Source organism: Orbilia oligospora (genome assembly GCF_000225545.1).
Source record: "Orbilia oligospora ATCC 24927 unplaced genomic scaffold scaffold00169, whole genome shotgun sequence".
In the NCBI taxonomy this organism is placed as follows: Eukaryota; Fungi; Ascomycota; class Orbiliomycetes; order Orbiliales; family Orbiliaceae; genus Orbilia; species Orbilia oligospora.
The window spans coordinates 309,234-328,711 of NW_011645726.1; the positions used below are offsets into that span (position 1 = coordinate 309,234).

Consider the following 19,478-nt stretch of genomic DNA (forward strand, 5'->3'; position numbering starts at 1 on the left):
GATATCGTGAACCGTTTCGGTTGATATCTCGGAGAAATTCTGAACCACACGACGGACTTCCCACGAAGTGCGACCTTGGTGTTTGTCCGAAGGCAAAGGAAGCGGAATAACGTTAATTTTTGACATTCCAACACGGCAACGCACCTGCAGACGTTTCAATCAAGATTTTTTGGCGAACTAAAAAGCTTGAACGGTTAGCGGGTTGAGGATATAAACCATTGAAGCTGCCGAAGGTGTTCACGATGCCAGAGTAGTTCAGAGCCCTAACATTATACCGAATATCAATCCAGAACTTCGCCCTCCCTTATACTCCATATCTAGATCCCTAATCGTAACCGTTATTTACCCTTCGATCTGTCTCTTTATTACGGGATACATCCGGTTGACTATTGAGGCCCTGGCCTCGAGGATCGAATTATTACTATCGAGAAGCCACAGCCCAACGCAGCGTCTACGGCTTCAAACAAAAATCCAACACTCCCACGCTCTTGTGCAACATTGCCTATCATTGTAACGGGACACAACACGTTTTTCCAACATGTCGTCAACTGCAACCTCCACAACGATGTCGAAGGACGGTAATCTCGAACTATCTTCCTTCGTCACACAGCCACCACAAGCAGCAACAGAAGCTAGTTCGTCCTCAAGGAAGTCTCATAGGCTTGGTACATACGATGACGAAATCAGGATATCTACTACGCCTCCAAGGGGCAAGTCTAGCGTTGATGTCGACATTGAATCTCAACCACCGTCACCCACTAGGGACTCTGATACTCCACCAGAGAGAGCAGTTACGGCGCATAATACAGCCATGGAATATAACGTTCGGTGGAAAACCGCCGCCACATTCTTTTCCTTATGGATGGCCGGGTTTCAGGATGGTAGTACTGGCGCGTTGATTCCATATCTAAAAGTTAGGTATGACATTGGTTTGGCGTTCGTGGCTTTGGTTTATATTTCGACATTCTTGGGCTGGTTTACGGCGGCGATGATAAATGTTCATTTGATTGGGAAGTTGGGTATGGGAGGGGTTTTGTTCGTAGGAAGTATTTTACAATTGACACAGTATGTCCTACAATGCTGGGTAAGTTATATCCCTCTCGACGAATCACATAAAGCCTCGATCTCATAATAAGTCTTGTTAGCAACCACCATATCCCCTTTTCGTTATTGCATTCTTCATCGGAGGAATTGGTGTCGCCATCCAAGACGCCCAAACGAATACGTTCAATGCCAACCTTCCTCGTGCCCACCTCTTCTTGGGACTCGGCCACGGTTTCTATGGCGTCGGTGCACTCGTTTCACCCCTGATCGCTGCCACAATCGCCAATTCGACGCCGGATTTTAGATACTGGTACTATTTCTACTTCGCTGCCGTCGGACTTGCAGTTTGTAATCTTATCTTCATCTCTGTTACATTCCGTGAAGTCATATTCCCGCCTCTCCTACGCAAACTTACAGGGAAGGCCTCGGCCGAAGACCTAGAACGGTCGGACAAGAAAAATAGCAAAGAATCACATAAAGACTTCAAGGCCATCATCAGTAGGAAGGAGGTATGGATCTTCGCAGCCTACTTTTTTGCATATGTTGGTGCGGAAGTTACAGCTGGTGGATGGGTCGTGGAGTTTATGATTGAAGTCAGAAAGGGCAAGCCGAGTCAGGTTGGGTAAGTTTCGATTCATATCAATGAGATAACCTTTATATTCAGGGCTAACTTAGGGAATTAGATATATTGGGTCTGCTTTCTGGGGCGGTTTGACTCTCGGTCGGTTTGTTCTTGCTGAGCCGACGAATCGGTGGGGTGAACGCCGTATGGTGCTCATCTACACGGGTCTTGCGATAGCTGTCGAATTAGTATTTTGGTTCGTGCCGAATATTGTAGTCAGTGGGGTTATGATTGGTCTCTTGGGTTTCCTGATTGGACCATTCTTCCCGGTAGGTATTAGTCTGGCCACCAAGTTGATCCCTCGAGAACTTCATGCGGGGTCAATCGGGTTTATGACAGTGTTGGGTAGTGCTGGAGGGGCCGTTTTCCCATTTTTAACGGGTGCGGTAGCCAGTTCGAAAGGTGTGCAGGTGTTGCAACCGATTCTGTGTGCGCTGTTTGTGGTACAGATTTTGTTGTGGCTGTGTATTCCACGGGTAAAGCAGCCTTCGAAATAGATGTAAGTATTGGCATCTGCATGAACTTGTTCCGTCAGAGGGGTATTTTCGGGCTGTCGGTATCGCTAGATGTGGTTTTTCGAATATGTATACTATACCAGTTAATGTCAATCAGGTTGATTTTGAGAACAAGGCGCCGCGACCTTTTGGGTCCAAGGCGGGAACATCCAATCGAGGAAAGCTGAGCCGTGCAACCACATTCCGTAGACCCACATCCTTCAGCTCATATTGTCCACACCGATACGTATGCACCCACTTTGTGGCTGAAGCTTTAATATGCGACAGGATCCTCGCACTCGCAACATAGTTGCCAGTAATTAATCTGTCAAAACACAATATTCCCCAGAAATTCGAAACCCGACGACGACTCATAATTCGGATTTTTTATTTGAGAAATTAGCAAAAAATGGGTGGTCATAAGTATTCAGGAGATAACTCAAGCTCCGATGAGTATATCGAAGAAGCCCAAGCGGACCTTGTCTGTCTCGATGATGAAGAGGTGTGTAGCTCCCAGGCCCAGCCGCTCGCTAGCAGCCTATAATTATCGACGACAGTTATGCCAAAGTACCGACCACTGGTCAAGCAAAACATACAATATTAATAAGGCTTCGAAATGAAATAGAGACTCGGATATGCAAATAAAAATACTTTCCCCGCAGATTACGATGAGATGTCTACGCTTATCGAACTCCTCCTTCAACGAGGGGAAAGCACCGTCCCATGGCAAAGGTGCAAAAAACTACCACATTTTCAACACAATTCTCATTACTAACCTGTGTTGTAGTATTCCTGAGATTCCGTTGAAGAACGATAACATCGATCTCTCTAAAACCGCATTGCTGTCTCTACCTGTCGATATCCTTCTAGTAATCTATGATCAGCTTTCTACTTACGATGCAATCTGCCTTGCCCTTACCTCGACTATTTTCTACAACCTAGCTACCCGAAGACTCTCTGGTGTCATATGTCCCAGACATCTAGGCAGCTGGGCCGGAAAACGGCTAGCTTGGATCGACGATACCATGAAATATCGATCTACCTTCAAAAACTACCCCGCTGTTGGAGAGAGTCTTAAGAAATCCCAACACGCTATGACAGGTTCTGTCCCTAAAAAGGGTGGATACGTCGGCGTCCCCAAGAGCTCGATTAATACACCTTTCAAACTCATTGAGAGGTTCCCAAATCGTCTGCCATGGAATAGTAAATGGGAATATGACCCGGTTGCTGCAGATGTAAAGGAAACAGCTGGCCTTCCAAAGCAGGAGGCAAGGCAGTACAGGACTCGTACTCTTGGACCTGAACTCAGGCGTATGCGGAGTTTGTGGTATCAATGGCAGAGTGGGCAACTATACCTACCACTTCCAATTAGACGGTTCGTGGAAGGGTTTATCGGGCGCGATATGGGGTTGAGTCTTTTGACGGATGACAATTATGTTCTGAGGAACTTGGACAAAGGTGTCTTTGTACAACTTGATGGGAGAGATGTAGGTTTCTGATCTTGCTGATGTGAAAAGAATTTGCTAGAGAGGATGCTAACACCATTCCATAGTCGAGAGCCATGGTTAGAAAAATGATTTTCGGACCAGATGGCTCCAAACGAGGGAAACTGTCACCAGGCTATAACAAATGGTGCGGTGATAGGCTTGACATTGTGAAAACAGATACCATGCTGAGGGAAGAAGGACGTCCTGTAGAAGATGAAAACCTTGATTGCGAGGAGATCAAAATCGGAACGGGTCAGAGGAAGTATGCGGGATATGTGCCCTCACAGCCCGACCAAAGCGAGACAATTACTCGTTTGCTCGCTGCAAGTGGGTTCTTGTAATTTATCCGGCCTTGCCAGCTGGCCAGGCGTCCAACTCCTCCTAGCCTTGGCGCCAGGCGCCCTGTGCGGGGCGGAAGTGAAGAACGGCATTTGTTTCTTGTGTCACCTCAGAACACTTGTGTTGTCACTGCTAAAAATACAACAAAATAGTCCGAGACTCCTTCCGAGCTCTCTTTGGTTCAGAGTATTCTAGAGATTGGCCCACAGTATAGTATCATATGAGAAAATGATGAGATCGTATTCAATGACAATTAGTGAAGTATCTATTCCCGGTGCTCTCATATGAAGCCTTTTACTGTTGGTTCTGTGAAACTTTCATGTAGATCAGTTCCTATTGTCTGGATCTCGAGACACTCATGTAGCCCATGCATGGCCTATCACGTAACCATAAACCTGAGATCCATTAGGCCTAGACTTGTGTAATTCTCGGGCCCATACATTCCAGGATTGACAAGCATGGTATTCCCAGCATCCCGTGGAGCACAAGATGCGCAGACATTTCGAAGCTTTTTCTTTGCAAATTCGCAATGATACGCTCTTTCCCGAATCAGTATCTTGGCCGCCGACATCGTCCTTTCGAATCTGGGCATCCTAGCCGCTGGGAGTAATACGCAATCGAAATATAATATAGCGAGCTCTGATGATTTTTTCTCAGATAAATTAATCTCCACAAATTTTGTAACTCTAGGTAGCATGTGGGGTAATATAATCGATGTCGGAATTTTGTTCACGTCGTAGTTATCAGCTAATATGATACATTCGGGATGCCCGACAGCTGTCAACGACGATATCTCTAGTATATCATGCGGCTTTTAAATCTATAAAAGTATAACCGATTCCGATACCAAGATATCTCGACGTTTTCGTCTTACATAGATCTTCGTAATCGACACTACCACTGCGCCCCAGCGTGAAGTTTATCCCACCAACCACGATCCAACCCGATAACTTTACCACCGTTACACAATGGAACTCTAACTTCAAAAGAAAACCATAGCTATAACAAAGTACTAATTCGTATTAGCAGGCATCCAATAAGCAGACGTTTACATTCTGCGACACCGTGCGCCGTGGCACGTGGGGGCTAGTTAGTAGCGACGGAAACAATAAACTTTTTCGTTAGGCGGAATACCTCCACAATAGGCGATAAATGCGAAAAACCTGGGTACCCTATTCACGCCAACCGAGCACATTAGAGTTCAATAACCTTGTGCGGCCTTACCCCTCAAGTATCAAAAAAAACAATTGTTCCATCACGAACAGCCGTTCAATTCGCGTGCGGAGAATTCCGGAGAGTCCCTGACCGCTATAATGCACTGGAGATATTTCCCTAATTCAGCTTATTCACGTTCTTGGCAAATAACAAAAGGTCTCAGAGTGCGAAATTTTCCCCATGGGGTTTACCCCAGGTACCCTTTGTATCCAACTTAGGATAATCCGATTCTCCCCGATAACCCGCGATTTTTCTCCATAGAGAAGGCGAGTAATAGTGATACCTTTGGTGGCAGAAATCGCATTTGCAATATTGTGCTCACGTTTCGCCGAAGATTTTCTTTGACGATGTTACATGCCCTGTGTGTATCGAAGCACGAGAGGAGGCGAACCGTGGGACCGAATAAAGTATGGGGAAGAGAGGGGTTGGGGTTTCTATAAAGAATGGACATTCTTTCGAGAAAACGGAAAAATCCCTTGATCTTTCTTGATCAGTGTAGGCCGATGTCGTACGGCATGAATAGTTAGCTATTTTACCTACATTATCAATTTATTCCCCAGATTATTCTTTTCTTATCTTATCTATCCGTTAAATTCGTAGTTGATTTTTGAATATCTATTCATATTTATATATATCAAAATGTCAAACGAATCGTCGCAGGTCACCCGTATCGACACTGGGAAGGGTCAGTCTTCGGTCTATGAAGACATTGCGAAACCTACTATCGCGGTCGAAAAGATCGATTACTCTGGTGCTCATGAGAAGACCGATCCTAAGGAAATCGCCCTCGTCAAGAAGCTTGATAGATGGATTATGCCAATGCTATGGAGCATGTACTGGCTCAACTATCTTGACCGAAATGCCATTGCGCTCGCAAGATTGAATGACTTGGAAAAGGACTTGAACTTGACAAGCACCCGTGCGTATAACTTAATCACATCAATAAATAACTAAAATACCAGCAGCTCAAGCTAATATGATTTCGATCTGTTAGAATATCAAACATGCGTCTCAGTCCTTTTCTGCGGTTACCTTATCGGCGGCATTCCCTCCAACATGTTTCTAACTCGCACGAAGCCCTCCGCATACATGTCCATCATGATGATGCTCTGGGCCGTCGTCAGCGCTCTCACCGCCATGTCCAAAGACTTCACTGGACTCCTCCTCACCCGTTTCTTCCTGGGATTGACAGAAGCGCCATTCTACCCTGGTGCAGTATATATCCTCAGTATCTTCTACACCCGTAAAGAAATTGCGACTAGAATTGCGATTCTTTATACTGGCAATATTCTCGCTACAGCTTTCGCAGGCTTGATCGCCGCTGGTATTTTCCACGGCCTTGACGATGTCGCTGGAATCGCTGGGTGGAAATGGTTGTTTATCCTTCAGGGCGCTGTTACATTCGTGATCGCTGCAGTGGGATACTTCATCCTCCCAGACTTCCCACTAACCACGAGGTGGTTGAGTGAGGACGAGCGACAGTTGGCCTTCCATCGTATGGAATTGGATACCGTTGCGAACGAAGGAGAGACAAGCGCCTGGCGTGGATTGAAGCAGGCAGCAAAGGACCCCATGGTTTGGATCTTCGCATTGATGGCGCATATGCATCTCGCCGCCAACGGTTTCAAGAATTTCGTAAGTCTATACGACCCTCTGATTCAATACCTTCCCAAATATTCTTCTAACACAATCCATAGTTCCCAACCGTAGTCGGAACCCTCGGATTCTCCACCACCATAACTCTAGTCCTAACCTGCCCACCATACCTCATCGCCGGTGCCGTAACAATCCTAGTCTCCTGGTCCTCTGGTAAATTCAACGAGCGAACATGGCATATAACTCTCTCCAAGGCCGTCGCCACAATCGGTTTCGTCGCTGCAGCCGCAACTCTCGATACCGCAGGTCGATACACAAGCATGGTGATTTTCACAATCGGTACATACGGCGTCAATTCATTGATCCTGGGATGGTGTGGTAGTGTCTGCGGGCAGACAAAGGAAAAGAAGGCGGTAGCGATCAGTATTGTCACGACTATTATGAATGCTTCGTTTGTTTGGACGCCATATCTGTGGCCCAAAAGCGATGAGCCGAGATATGCGATTGCGCTTGCGAGTTCGGCTGGGTTTTCGGTTGCGACGGCGTTATTGGCGTGGCTTGCTAAAGCGATTATGATTAGAAGGAATAAGAAGTTGAGGGAAGCGGGTGAGGAGACTACGGTGTTCTATGTTTATTAGATGAATATGCGATTAAACGGCCGAAGGGCAAGACCCAAGTGGGAGTGAAAAGGATCAAGGTGTTATCAAGGAACTATGTATGTCGGAAAAACTATTAATGAATTAACGGCTTTCATGAGGTATCCCATTGTAAGATGGCGCATTAAGAAAAGTAGTCAATGGTTGTGTAGAACCCCTTGAGATCTCTTTCTAGTATCTCGAGGAGGGATATATATTTGTATAGACTGTATCAGTTTAAAGGGAAAAAAAAAAAAAAAAAAAAAAAAGGAAAAGGCCATAGGTAAAGTTACAGTCGCCGCATGAATGAAAAAGCACAAGCATAGCAGATATCAATATACCCGTTATCCCCTTCGACCCCGATCCCTTCTTTGTCCCCTTAATTCTCCGTTTGAAAAGCAGAAAGTCACATTATACACGAGAGAAAACAAAGATACACAGAAGGAAAGCACATAACAGAATGAAAACCAGTTTGTAATGGGGATATTCGTAGTTATTGCCAGGGTTTACATAAAAGTATCAAAAACCACCTCCATATTTCTCAACTCCGAAAGGAAAAGACAAGCGTCTTAGGAAAAAGGGCAAAGGGGAATTTAACAGACGCTGGTAAGGTTAAGCAGAAAAACACCGGAATAGTGATATAAATCACCATACAGATCAGGAAAGGAAAGGAAAGGAAAGGAAAGGCCAGTGCGTTCCTGCCGAACAAAGCAAAAACGCCACCGAACCAGAGGGCGAGAAAACATAGCGTGACACACAATAAAAACATTGAAAATGTCAACCAGAGGATAACACAAAACGTCGCCGACGCCGCTTGCTATGAAGAGGATGCGAATTTGGCTTTGTTGTTTAGGGAAAAGGAGATACGTGAAAGACAGATAGGAAATTGATGTGGTCGCTATGGCCCTAGAACGAGAAAATAATAAAGGAAAAACCGCTGAAACCGAGACCATTGAACAAGCAAAAATTTGGTGATATGGATTGCCCCGATGTGTTGTATGTAGAAGATTATCTGCTGATGTTTATTTGTAATGTAGCCTGGGCAGGGCGGTATCGCTGATGCCGCCGATGCTCCAAGTGTAAAAAGCTGGCTGTTAACACATTGAATGAATGATAGTGAAGATATTGGGCATCAGCGGCGGTCTCGTTTCGTGTCTTTGAAGGCGTCCTGGAACGATGGGAAGAAGTCCCTGGTTGGGGTCAGGGAGTTCATGGAGAACCCGTAGGTGATGGGGATTTCTGTCTGAATGGCTGGAATCGCCCTGGTTCAAAGATACGAAGAAGATCGATGGCGTAATGATGGATTGTATTGTGGGGGAGGGGGCTGGTAGACTGGGCGAAAAAATAATATTTCAGGGCTTGTGGCAGATCGATTAAACGATGGGAGGTCATGCTGTGGGGGTGGGGGTGGGGGTGGGGGTGGGGGTGGGGGTTGATAAAATGGAATAAAACGGAATCTGCGGGGTGGAGACCCTTTCGAGGTGCCGTCCGAGCTACTTCCAGTGCTTGAACTTGAGTTTGAACTTGAGCTTGAACTTGAACTTGAACTTGAGCTGGAACTGGAACTGGAACCGGAACTGGAACTGGAACCGGAACTAGATGTATCTGAGCTGTCCGATGAGCTGTCCGATGAGCTGTCCGATGAGCTGCCTCTCCGTTGGCACTTGCCCCTCTTACAGCGTTTCTTACTACATCTCTTGATATTGGGCGTTGAGTGGTGGCGGTAGAGTCTGAGGGGGGTTGAGACTTCTTCGTATTCGAATTCGTAAGGCCCGGAAGGACACCCTGTAACCGTCATGACAGTGTCCTAAGCTGCCCAGGTTTGGTGTCTACTGAATGTCGGGAGCCCGCCAGATCCGCCTACGGTAGGTGCATGACGGGATTTGTGGCCCGGTGGACCCATACCCATACCCGCCATGCCTTCATTAATGAAATCAATTTGGATACCTGGTGCCGATTGGTCGCTATTGGTTCGGGTGTGAACTTGCGATAGCTTCGCGCCGTAGTTGACGTCTTTATGAGTAAACGGGAACGTCTTGGATCCAGTTTGCATATAGGAGAACGGATCATCATCCAACTCAACAGTAGGTTGGTGTCGAGGTGCGTACGCGGATAGAGGATCATCGCGGGAAGACTGTTTAGTCGCGCGCTTGGATGTTCGGGTTCTGCCGATAGTGCTGGCTCCATCTTCTTCCTCAGAGTCGGTGACGTACATAACCTTAGCTTTGTACTTTTTGCCGTTCATACCGTACGCAGCAGGATCGAGGCTATAGGTTCGAACAGAGAAAGTATGTTAGTATTACAATAGTGTATGAAAGGCCGAAATAAAGCATACTTCTCAGCAGATAGATGTGGTCCAGTGCCAGGGTGCACCGTTGTACCAGCCGAGGATGTGGAGTAGCCGGAGTCACGGTTGCCTGGGAGGGAGCTGTTAACATCTTCGGGGATACTTGAAGGAAACGAGTCTCTGGAGTAGAGACCAGCCTCAGAATGTTTTCGCGGCCTCTCACCAGGTCGGTCTCGTGTGCGATCACGTCCTTTATTCGGTCCTTGGAAATTGTGTGTTGTATTCATCGTCGGGTTGCTATGTCTCATTCTTGGAGAAGGTGGAGGGGAGTATGAAGCGGCGGATCGTGGGACGGAGTATGGATGTGGAGGAGAGCCGTAGAGACTCGATGCGGCCGTTCGCATATATTCTTCTTGAATCGGCTCCGTCGACATGCGTCTTCCGCCTCCCTCTGCGTAGAATCGGTGCCTGCGGCTGTGCTCAAAATCACGAGTTGTGAACTCAGACTCTCTGTCTTGCTCACGGTGACGGGAGCCGTTGCGTTGACGAGAGCGATCCCTTGGCTTTTCTCCAGGAACGTGTAGAGTTGGATCACGAAGTCGCTCTTTTGAAGACCTGCCACGATCTCCAGCACCGAAATGTGCGGGCTCAGCGTCAAGGATATCATCAATGGGGAATTGTTGCATCATGTCAACTTTGTGGCCACGCTCATGTCGCCTATCCCGTGTGCGCTTTTCGTGGTCTCTTGCAAATCGCTTTTGGTCGTCGTCCCGTTGTAACTTCTCAGCGTCCTTGCGCTCAGCTTCACGTCGATACATGTCGTCTTCTTTCATCCTCCTTTGCCTTCTCTCATCTTCTTTCCTTCGTTGACGGTCTGCATTTTGACGGTCTGTATCTTGGCTTGTTGTCTTTCTCCTTTCTTGGTCTGCAGCATGTTGTTTCCGGGCGCTTTGTGCCTGCATAGCAGCAAATAGTTGATCTTCTTCCTGTTTCTTCGCCGCTAGATAATCCTTTTCAGCCTGTCTGTCCTCCGCTCTTCTAATCCGTTCTTCTTCCTGATGACGAGTCTGAGCCTTGCGGCTTCGCGCGGCCCGTTCCCTAACGTCTTGTGTCCGTCTCCAGTCTTCAAGAATTTTGCCTTCAAGAGTAAGATCTTCATCATACTCTCGGCGACGGCGAGAATCGCTTAAAACTTCGTAGGCTTCCTGTATCTGAGTGAACCTTTTTGTCATCTCAGGTTTCAGTTTTTCGTCGAGCGTTTTGTCTGGGTGATATTGGAACGCAAGCCGCTTATACGCAGTACGTATAGCGGATGCAGAGGCCTCTTTGGTCAGTTCCAAAACCCCATACCAATCCGGCAAGAACTCGTAGTCCGGCGGACCCTGGGGGTGTAAATTCGATCGCGGCATTTTTTCGAGAGGGGGGAATGAAAGATAGTCGCAACTACGATGGAGCGACGAGGTTGGTTAGATTTTCTGAGGGGTTGTGGTGGTTGGAGATTTTCAACTGTTGACGAGGGGCTTGGCTAGGATGGTTTGTGTATGAGATATATTTCGGAACCAATGCATGAAAGGTCCGAAAAAGCTCAACACACATGTAAACGAGCTCTCCAGCGTGAGGGGTCGGAAACAATGTTAAAAGCAGAGGATGAAGCGCAATGTCTGGAGCGAGTGTCGAAGAGTTGGGTTACAGTTGAAAAGTTATGATATTGGTGCTAAAGATAACAGTCGGTGATAGTGAATGGCTTCAGCGTCGAGCTGACTTATTGGCCAAATTCCATATATGGTGCCTCCAGTCGACAATTACGACGCATCTGTATCAAAACTGGAAGGAGCGATGAGGGTTTATTAGCAGGCCACTCCCAGAGCGTGTTATGAGTAAAGTATATCTTATAATCGGAATCGATAAAATGATAATATAAAAATGATATATCTTCAGGCTATCAGCCTGAGACCAAAGATTTGGAGGTGAGGGAAGTATGCAGTATAAAAAGATGGCGTCGAAAAAAAAAGGTGGAGAAGGCAGGTTCGCCTGGATTGGTGGTGCTAAGCCCAAAGAATGAGGAGAAAACTGGGAAGTTTGAACCTCGCATACAAGCACACACCACAATCAGCCCGCTTTCTCCTCCCTAAGATTCTGAGGCGGCATTCAAGAGAAAAAGGCGGCGATATGGAGCCCCTCCTCTAGTTAGAGCCAAAATAGGTTCCGACCTTTTGAGTCCTCACGAGGAAATGACGCTGGATCAAGGGGGCCTAGGAATAGGAAAGGGAAGAGGAAGGGAAAGAACGGAAGACAATAAGTCCAACTCAGGAAGGGAAAAAGCGGCAAAGAGATGGGAGGACAACAATTTCTCAGAGAACAACTTCACAAGAAAATGCAAATACAATTCATTCGCATGAACAATAGCGGTGACAGCGGTAGGTTCTTCGGTATCGAAGGAACATCCGCTGTCCACTATGCTGCTGGCAAAGTTTGGGGCGTTGTTTCAGCTGCTGGGTCCAACAACAGTCACAACATCTAAACGGAAAGTTGGGCCTTGTCCGTCCTGTCCTTTCGCTTTTGCTTGCAGAAGAACACCCAAGAAATTGTCGCTGGCGGAACGAGGGTCCCTTTCTATTTTCTTTGTGCTCCCCCTTCCCTTTCTTATTTTCGTGGGCGAGAAATGCTCAATACAAAGGGTGTGTCTCTGTCGCCAGCTGCAGGAATGTTCGGGTTGACCGGACTTTCCCTGGAGAATTCTGTATTTTCCCCGGCGACTTTCCTTTCGAGTGAAGGGGAGTATTGCAAGAGAACTCGAAGTTCTTTTTAGCACTTTTGCAAGGAGCGTAGTGACATATGCTTGTGAACAGAAGCTGGGTATATCCGATGGAGCTCTTCTTGTCTTTTGGTCTTGATTGCAATTTGGTAGGTAGAAAATTTAGTAAGTACCCAGCTAGTAAAACTAGTAGCAGAGAGAAGCTACTGGGAGTCCAGTCCAGAGTCCAGCGAAGGAGTGGAATCGAATCGAAGCAGCAGGTCGAAAAGCTGTCTATTGTAGGCTATCAATTGAAACTTGAGGCCGGAATTGGCAAGCGAATATGTATATTATGTATATAGATGGACGATCGTGATGAAGCTACTGTTGGTTGGTTGGAAGGTTGAATGCGGTTGAGCTGATGGGAGGTTGATGGGAAGTTGTTGGAGCTGCGAGAGGGAGAAGACGGAAGCTGTTTTGCCCATACAAATTACCGCTTAAGGGCTTAGTCGCTGTTGCAAAGATGCCAGAAACTACCACCACTAACTAACACTACTACAACCACCACAAGAACTCCGACCCGACAACTGAATGAAGTGAAAGGAATGCCTGGAAAAGTCACTAAAAGAATATACTAAAAATGGTTCTGTCGAAATGAATCATAGAAGGAGATGAGTTAGAATAAAAAAAACAGATCGAAATATCAAATTACGAGATAAGTATGGTGAGTATAAATCGATTGATTGTTCCGGTCACGGAGCTGCTTTGCTAGAAGCAGCGCCCTGCAAGGTCGACGAACAGGAAGACAGACCACAGCTCTCGATGGAAGGTGAACACCATTCATATTCATTCTGGTTCGTCGATGTCAGTTTACTAGTTACCCCCATCCGTTCTTCCACCTGGCCTCCATCGACGCTAAAACTAGGTCTCATTTACGGGTTTCTCATTCATTATTTCACCCATTCAATTGATCAAGTCAAGTGCCTGCTGCCAGGCATGCTGTGCTGCTGCTGCTGCTGATGCTGATGCACCTTCTTTTGTCTTTTAGACACGAGATCCGATGCAAGAGGTGCCACGGCTTACAATTTATTGCTCTGGTCGGTAGCAGCATTGGCCTGCATGTTGCATGGAAAGTCTCAGAAAGTCACGATTTTACTTGATGACAAGCATTCTCAGTACCCCATCTAGGACAAACCGACCTGAACTGGCGAACACACGAATGCTGGCAGGGGTTCTGGAGATGGCAAGGCATGGCATGGCAATTCCTTTAGGGGACGTATGGGTGGTATTCCGTACAGCTCAAAGCTACAGGTACCTACATGACATTGCATCGATTGCATGCCTGCCCAGTCTTCCGAGGCACAAGCAGATGAGCTGGTACCACTGAGCGATTCGACGGGATGCATCATGTATGGATTTGAAAGAGGTAACAAAAGGTACCGTTCGTGCGAGTTTCCAAGCAAAATGATACCCAGCATATACATTGTTATTCGACTCCAGGTTTTTTATATATTACCCGAAAGACAAATAGGAAGTCCTGCCAGAACGAAAGTTATGTATCAGCACCTGGAGATCATATCCTGTCCCAAACCCTCGTTCCTCTGGTCGCATAAGGGGCAATACTCGTCACGGTTGACTGATCGAGCCCGACTGACTTGGCTGGTCTAATCGAATACCTAACAAAAATAAGTTCCTGGTCTACTCCGATACGCCTTTTTTTTTTTTTTTTTTTTTTTTTTTTTTTCAAGTTCTTCTCTTGCTCGCTTGGGTTATTTTTTGTGGGTGAGCTCAATAAGCCGGCAACCAGCTACGAAGACGCATTAACTTTCCCAAGATCTGGTGTAGACTATTAAATTGTTGGTGTCGACGACGAAGATCACCTGCTCACAGTCCAGGTGCTTGCCCTGCCAAAGAGGCTAGTATCTTTCGTCAGCCCCCTATGGGCTTATGCCAGCTACGTATTGTCGTGGAGTTCAAATTTAAAGCCTATGACAACGCATCAGGGATCAAAAGGCTGGTTCCATGCGAGTTTGATCTGTCAAAACTTGCTACTCGAGGCTAGTAGCCTTCTCCTGGCGATGTCGCTGGGGTAAGTGCTGGTGTCTACGGCAGCATTCTTAGTATATCTGAGCACAAGTCTCCCTATCCCCAGCTATCACGACCTTGAAAGCGTTTGCGACCCTTGCGTCTTTTAATGGATTCGACTCCCTTCTCTGTTTTATGCGAAAAATGAACATCGACAAGGGAAAGTCCCTAGAAGGGAATAGTCCGGGAAGCCATGCATTAGTTCGGTGTGCAGAGGAGCCAATGGCTTTCGTAGACCGCGAATACAAAACGATGTTCGGAATCGAGAGGTTGCCTATTCTTTTGTGACTTCTCGTCGACATAACTTGCTAGGCAAGTTGAGGAGGTGTGCCGATTCGAGAAATATGCGATGAGGTAAGCTTACCCTCATCACGATTATTCACGATAATTCCAATTTCATATGACGGACTGCTGGGAGCTCCAAATCTGGATTCCGAAAGCTTCATCCCAAGAGGTGTGGAGCCCGCACAAGCCTTCCTCACACATGAAGCTCCAGGTTGCTATGCCCCGTCAAATCTTGTATCTCGAAGGAACAAAAAAAACCACCCAGGTCTTGCGCAATTTTTTGTCCCGCAAAATGACAGGAGCGGGAGCAGGCTAATTGATCGCCTTCTGAACACCCTTCCCTTCCCTTTTCCCTTCCTTTCCTTGCATGTTTTTCGCTTTGAGCTTCCAGCAAGGACCGAACAAAAACAATACCAGAAGGCCCTCCAAACCCGTGATTCCAGTTTCCACACAAAAACCGCTTCCAACCAACGAAACGCCATCGAGTGGAGCAACCGACAAGGTTCCCGCCTGTAAGAATGACATCGTCTGATTTGACAGCTTCTCGCTCGTTTCACCCCGTTCGACCCATCTAGCCAATCGAGGCTTGTGTGCTCCTCCATAGCTGCCAAGGATATTTTGGAAAGCTGGAGCTCCACAGTTCCCACCCGATTCAATTAGCATTCAAAGGTCACGGCTCAGAAAAGTGGGGTCACCTATTGCTCAATATTCTTCAGCATGAATATGAAGAGGTGCTTTAGGGATACTCCCTACGCTGGTTCCGTGATACACCATACCTCGAATTAGCACCTTCAAATCAGCATTAACACGCTGAAACGGATGGCTGGAAGTTTGCATAAACCCGCTTCAATAGTAACCTTGGAAAACATGAAAGCGGAGAGATATCGATAGTATCATCCATGAGGCCGTGCTCCATCAAAGCAAGCAACCGGGCAAGCAGGCAAGCAAGCAAGCCACCGAAACGCAACCGGTTTAACCCGCCCTCTAATTCCTATAATTATACCTATAATACCAGCCGTTTAACACAGCTGATGCATACAGAATCTTGAGCTAAGTTATAGAATATGTTAAAGAGCGCTTCGAGAACTAAATTAATAATTCGATAGCACTATAGTGGCACGATTTAAAGGCCAGTTTACTAAGGCTTACATTAAAAGGTTGTTAGAATTGACACAGAAAAGAACGGATGCTACACTCCCACGGTTGAGAGCCACAACAGGTCTCAGACAATGCGGAAGGGAGATCGGCTGCCTCAATTGCACGTGGGATGGCCATTACGTTCCGCGGTGCTCATTCCTGAGGCTGGGGAATGCAATAATTCGCTTCGAATACCAACTCAGCTCTCCCCGATTGCCGAAAGAACTTACACACGCGATGATACCCCATCAATGCCAGTGTTACAACTTCTTTCAAAACCCACCACAAAACCAAAAAAATCTTGAATTCAATATTCAATATGCTTACTTCTTTCCAAAAAAGCAAAACGATAGCTTCGCCTGTCAAGTATTCCGTGACCAACATCCCAAAGTGGAAAAAAATAATATAAACAGGCGTGGGGTTGCAACTTTCCCGTCGGTGTGTCGTTAAAGGTCCCCAAAAGGAAAAGGAAAAACCAACCTCATCGCGGGTCGTTTTTCCCCGCACTTATACCCAATCCCGCCTCATCGCATCGCCCGCCCATTACGCCCACATACTCTCTGCACCTACAAACCTTAGCTCTCGCATCGTCGCTGCCCTGCTGAGCATTTCCTACATACTTCCCTGCAAGTGGGATGTTATGCAGGTCATTCTTGCGGGACTTTTTCTCCGTCTCTCCCTTATTTCAAGCAAGGGAATGAACACACCCACCCACACTCACAAAAAAAGACGACGGACGTAAGGTATCGATGAGATGAGGTCAGCTACTAACTCACTTTGGGGGGTCGGCTGCCTTTTCCACCCCCCGCATTTAACATTTAACTCCTCGATGATCATCGGTCTCGAGGTAGGAGGCTGAAGCGAGGAGTTCTTCAGTGGGAGGAGGAGATCATATGACCTTGTGATATCGTAAGGTACTACATACTATATGTACCGAAAGAAGGCCTCTGGATCTTATCGGATGTGAATCAGGTGCTACCATGATTCTCACACTAAACCTCAAGTTTATTGGAAATCGCGGGTCTTCTAAATTATCGTTTTCTTAGGGAAACCCCTTGTGACGTAGGTACACGCCTAATTCGATATAATAGTTCTGGTATTGGGAAGGCTATTTACGGGTATTGGTATTAGGAGATGGCTAATACGACGTTGAGCTCATAAATTAATGGTCACGAGCGAGGAGTAGGTAGGCTTAGCTTTTGGTAATATGATTATAGGCTAAGTGACCAGCGCTGGATATGGCAAGGTCCACTCGTAATCAAATCTTGGAGCGCTATATTCTGTGACGACTAGCTGATACTTTGGGAGACAATCGTCAATGATTCAAATATTACCAAATTGTTCTTATACCCTTAAATCCGTAGATGTGCTGTAACCTATAGTTGTCATATGTCGTCGTAGTACTCAAAGATATCGACATAGGGCCTAACAATGCTCATGAAAATATATCTGCACATATGTTAGCGCTCTAAACTATCTATTCCAGCACTGAAACTAGTGGTATCCAATGAAACTTCATCTTCAAGTCAACTTATAAGACCACACGCTTAGAGTCTCGCATTTATACATCGCATGACTAATTTCAGCTTCAAACTATTTTACTTTCTCTACATCGATATCGACGGGTGCGCAATTCAGAGGTGCTTGGGGATTTCAACAAATTTAACTCCGTCCGTCATTGTTATGTGGTAATTAAATCTCCGTAACCTCACTATATTGGCTGGTTGGTAGCGATATCAATGTGATCGTTACCAATAACCGTGATAATCAATATTTCGCGCCGCAAGGCCTGACGGTCAAAGTGTTCAATTGCAATAGAATCCCATTTTAATTATATTAAACTTAGTCGATGGAGATCTAAATACGAGACGGTGCTATTGACGTTCCAATTTCACCTAACAACCTCCTATCATAATAATAATCATTAGGACTTATCGCATCCCACTCATCCCACTTCCCATCCAATAATTTTCTCCAAAATCCTTCAGCCGTATCATTCTCATCAATCTCAAAGACAACGTTTGCCTCTGTATCAAACTTTTGACACGTATGAATCTCCCAATCACGCGGTGAAAAGAAAACCTTCTGCCGCACTTTCGTCCAAACCACACAATTCGCGGGGTATGATTCCCAATCCCCATAAATATGGATCCTAACGGGATAAGACCCCTCTCTCGTAATCTCTTCATCTTTAAACTTAGCTTCAAATATCCTTAACCCTTTAACCTTCTTCCTCAGGAACTTTAGTAACTTAAACACGCCTTCCTTGATATCCAAAGTCCTACAGCTGAGTATTTTTATCTCCTTCAAGCTATCCTTACAACTCTCCAACAATCCTGATAGATTATCGATATCGATAAGGATGCTTCTAAGGTGTAAGACCTTTAGCCGCGGTAGCCCCTTCCCATCAGGAAGCATCGTTGTCTTCTTTAAATTAACAGCAGGAATAAGATACTCAAACCTCAATTCTTCAAGCGTGTCCCCCAAACCCTCAAGCCAATCACAAACATTCTTCTCCCCCGCCGGAAGCGGTTGACCGTTATACGTTGTTTTGCAACAGATGCTAATCTCCAAAGATCTAAGATTTGGAAAAGCCGTGGAGAACCTTGGAAACAAAGGAACCATGTCCTCGAACCAATTGTGAGAAAATGCGTCGCGAGTAGTAGCGTAAGTATTCGATAACTTTCGAAGACTTTTGATCCCGGATTTTAGCGCTGCGGTAATAACCTTACGCGATGGCTTACCACCTATGGCCTTGGTATCGTTGGTTGTGATCAGAGACATAAACTCCGGTATCTGTTTTCCAGGACCCAACCCCAACGAAGGGTATAACAAGTTAAACTCCCACCTTTTCGGTAACTCCGAATACTTCTCTATTTCGATCCCCTGCAAGTTTTTCAAGTTTTCAAATATCTCCACCAACATCTTAATATCCCTTCCAGAGGAAATCATCTCCTCGGTCTCTTCTCTAAACTCACTCCCAGCAGCGGACAACTTCTCCCTCGCGGATCTTGTCAAAATAGTCTTCTCACTATCAAGCTCCGAAGGTGGCCAAGATACAATCTCACAATAGGGATTCGAATCTGCAATTTGTAGATATTTGACTCGGTCCCCTACTCCTGAAGGGTCCTTCGCAATTTTTAGAAGGTTTTGAAGACTTCGTGGGACGAGGAAGATACGACGACATTGGTAGATTGAAGTGAGGTGGGAGTCACGGAATTTTTGGTTGAAAGATTTGCAGGTTAGACGGAGGGAGAGGACGTCGTCTTGGTCGTCGATGGATAATGAGATTTGGTCGATTAATTCTTGGGGGAGGCTTGGTAGAGATGCCATAGTTTGTTGATCCTGATGCATCTCAAGAATATATATGTGATATCGATGCTTGTCTTTAAAAGTTGATGATTTCGCAATATATCTCATGAATTAGAACATGTAGATTCGATCTGTTATATAACGTTATGCACTTGCGGTATACGTGGGTAGCTGGATTTGGGGAGAAGAAGAGGTCACGTCTAGTC

The 19,478-nt window shown here is 46.1% G+C and overlaps 6 protein-coding genes across 6 annotated transcripts; 3 read left to right on the forward strand and 3 right to left on the reverse strand.

Moving 5' to 3' along the window:
• Nucleotides 1–538: 538 nt before the first annotated feature.
• On the forward strand, nucleotides 539–2,163 carry AOL_s00169g84 (uncharacterized protein; the record flags this gene model as incomplete). The annotated part of the gene is made up of 3 exons (XM_011127441.1): nucleotides 539–1,084; nucleotides 1,146–1,666; nucleotides 1,728–2,163. The coding sequence occupies 3 exons, from the start codon at nucleotides 539–541 to the stop codon at nucleotides 2,161–2,163; spliced, it is 1,503 nt and encodes a 500-aa protein (XP_011125743.1).
• A 406-nt stretch (nucleotides 2,164–2,569) lies between these two features.
• On the forward strand, nucleotides 2,570–3,988 carry AOL_s00169g85 (uncharacterized protein; the record flags this gene model as incomplete). The annotated part of the gene is made up of 4 exons (XM_011127442.1): nucleotides 2,570–2,662; nucleotides 2,786–2,892; nucleotides 2,948–3,647; nucleotides 3,713–3,988. 4 exons carry the CDS (start codon nucleotides 2,570–2,572, stop codon nucleotides 3,986–3,988), a joined length of 1,176 nt encoding a protein of 391 aa, XP_011125744.1.
• A 1,852-nt stretch (nucleotides 3,989–5,840) lies between these two features.
• On the forward strand, nucleotides 5,841–7,435 carry AOL_s00169g86 (uncharacterized protein; the record flags this gene model as incomplete). The annotated part of the gene is made up of 3 exons (XM_011127443.1): nucleotides 5,841–6,120; nucleotides 6,196–6,836; nucleotides 6,899–7,435. 3 exons carry the CDS (start codon nucleotides 5,841–5,843, stop codon nucleotides 7,433–7,435), a joined length of 1,458 nt encoding a protein of 485 aa, XP_011125745.1.
• A 1,264-nt stretch (nucleotides 7,436–8,699) lies between these two features.
• AOL_s00169g87 (uncharacterized protein) lies at nucleotides 8,700–9,230 on the reverse strand (the record flags this gene model as incomplete). Its single annotated transcript, XM_011127444.1, has 1 exon — nucleotides 8,700–9,230. One exon carries the CDS (start codon nucleotides 9,228–9,230, stop codon nucleotides 8,700–8,702), a length of 531 nt encoding a protein of 176 aa, XP_011125746.1.
• Nucleotides 9,231–9,239: 9 nt separating this feature from the next.
• Nucleotides 9,240–11,128, reverse strand: AOL_s00169g88 (uncharacterized protein; the record flags this gene model as incomplete). The annotated part of the gene is made up of 2 exons (XM_011127445.1): nucleotides 9,240–9,699; nucleotides 9,768–11,128. The coding sequence occupies 2 exons, from the start codon at nucleotides 11,126–11,128 to the stop codon at nucleotides 9,240–9,242; spliced, it is 1,821 nt and encodes a 606-aa protein (XP_011125747.1).
• Nucleotides 11,129–17,817: 6,689 nt separating this feature from the next.
• Nucleotides 17,818–19,293, reverse strand: AOL_s00169g89 (uncharacterized protein; the record flags this gene model as incomplete). The annotated part of the gene is made up of 1 exon (XM_011127446.1): nucleotides 17,818–19,293. One exon carries the CDS (start codon nucleotides 19,291–19,293, stop codon nucleotides 17,818–17,820), a length of 1,476 nt encoding a protein of 491 aa, XP_011125748.1.
• Nucleotides 19,294–19,478: the final 185 nt, after the last annotated feature.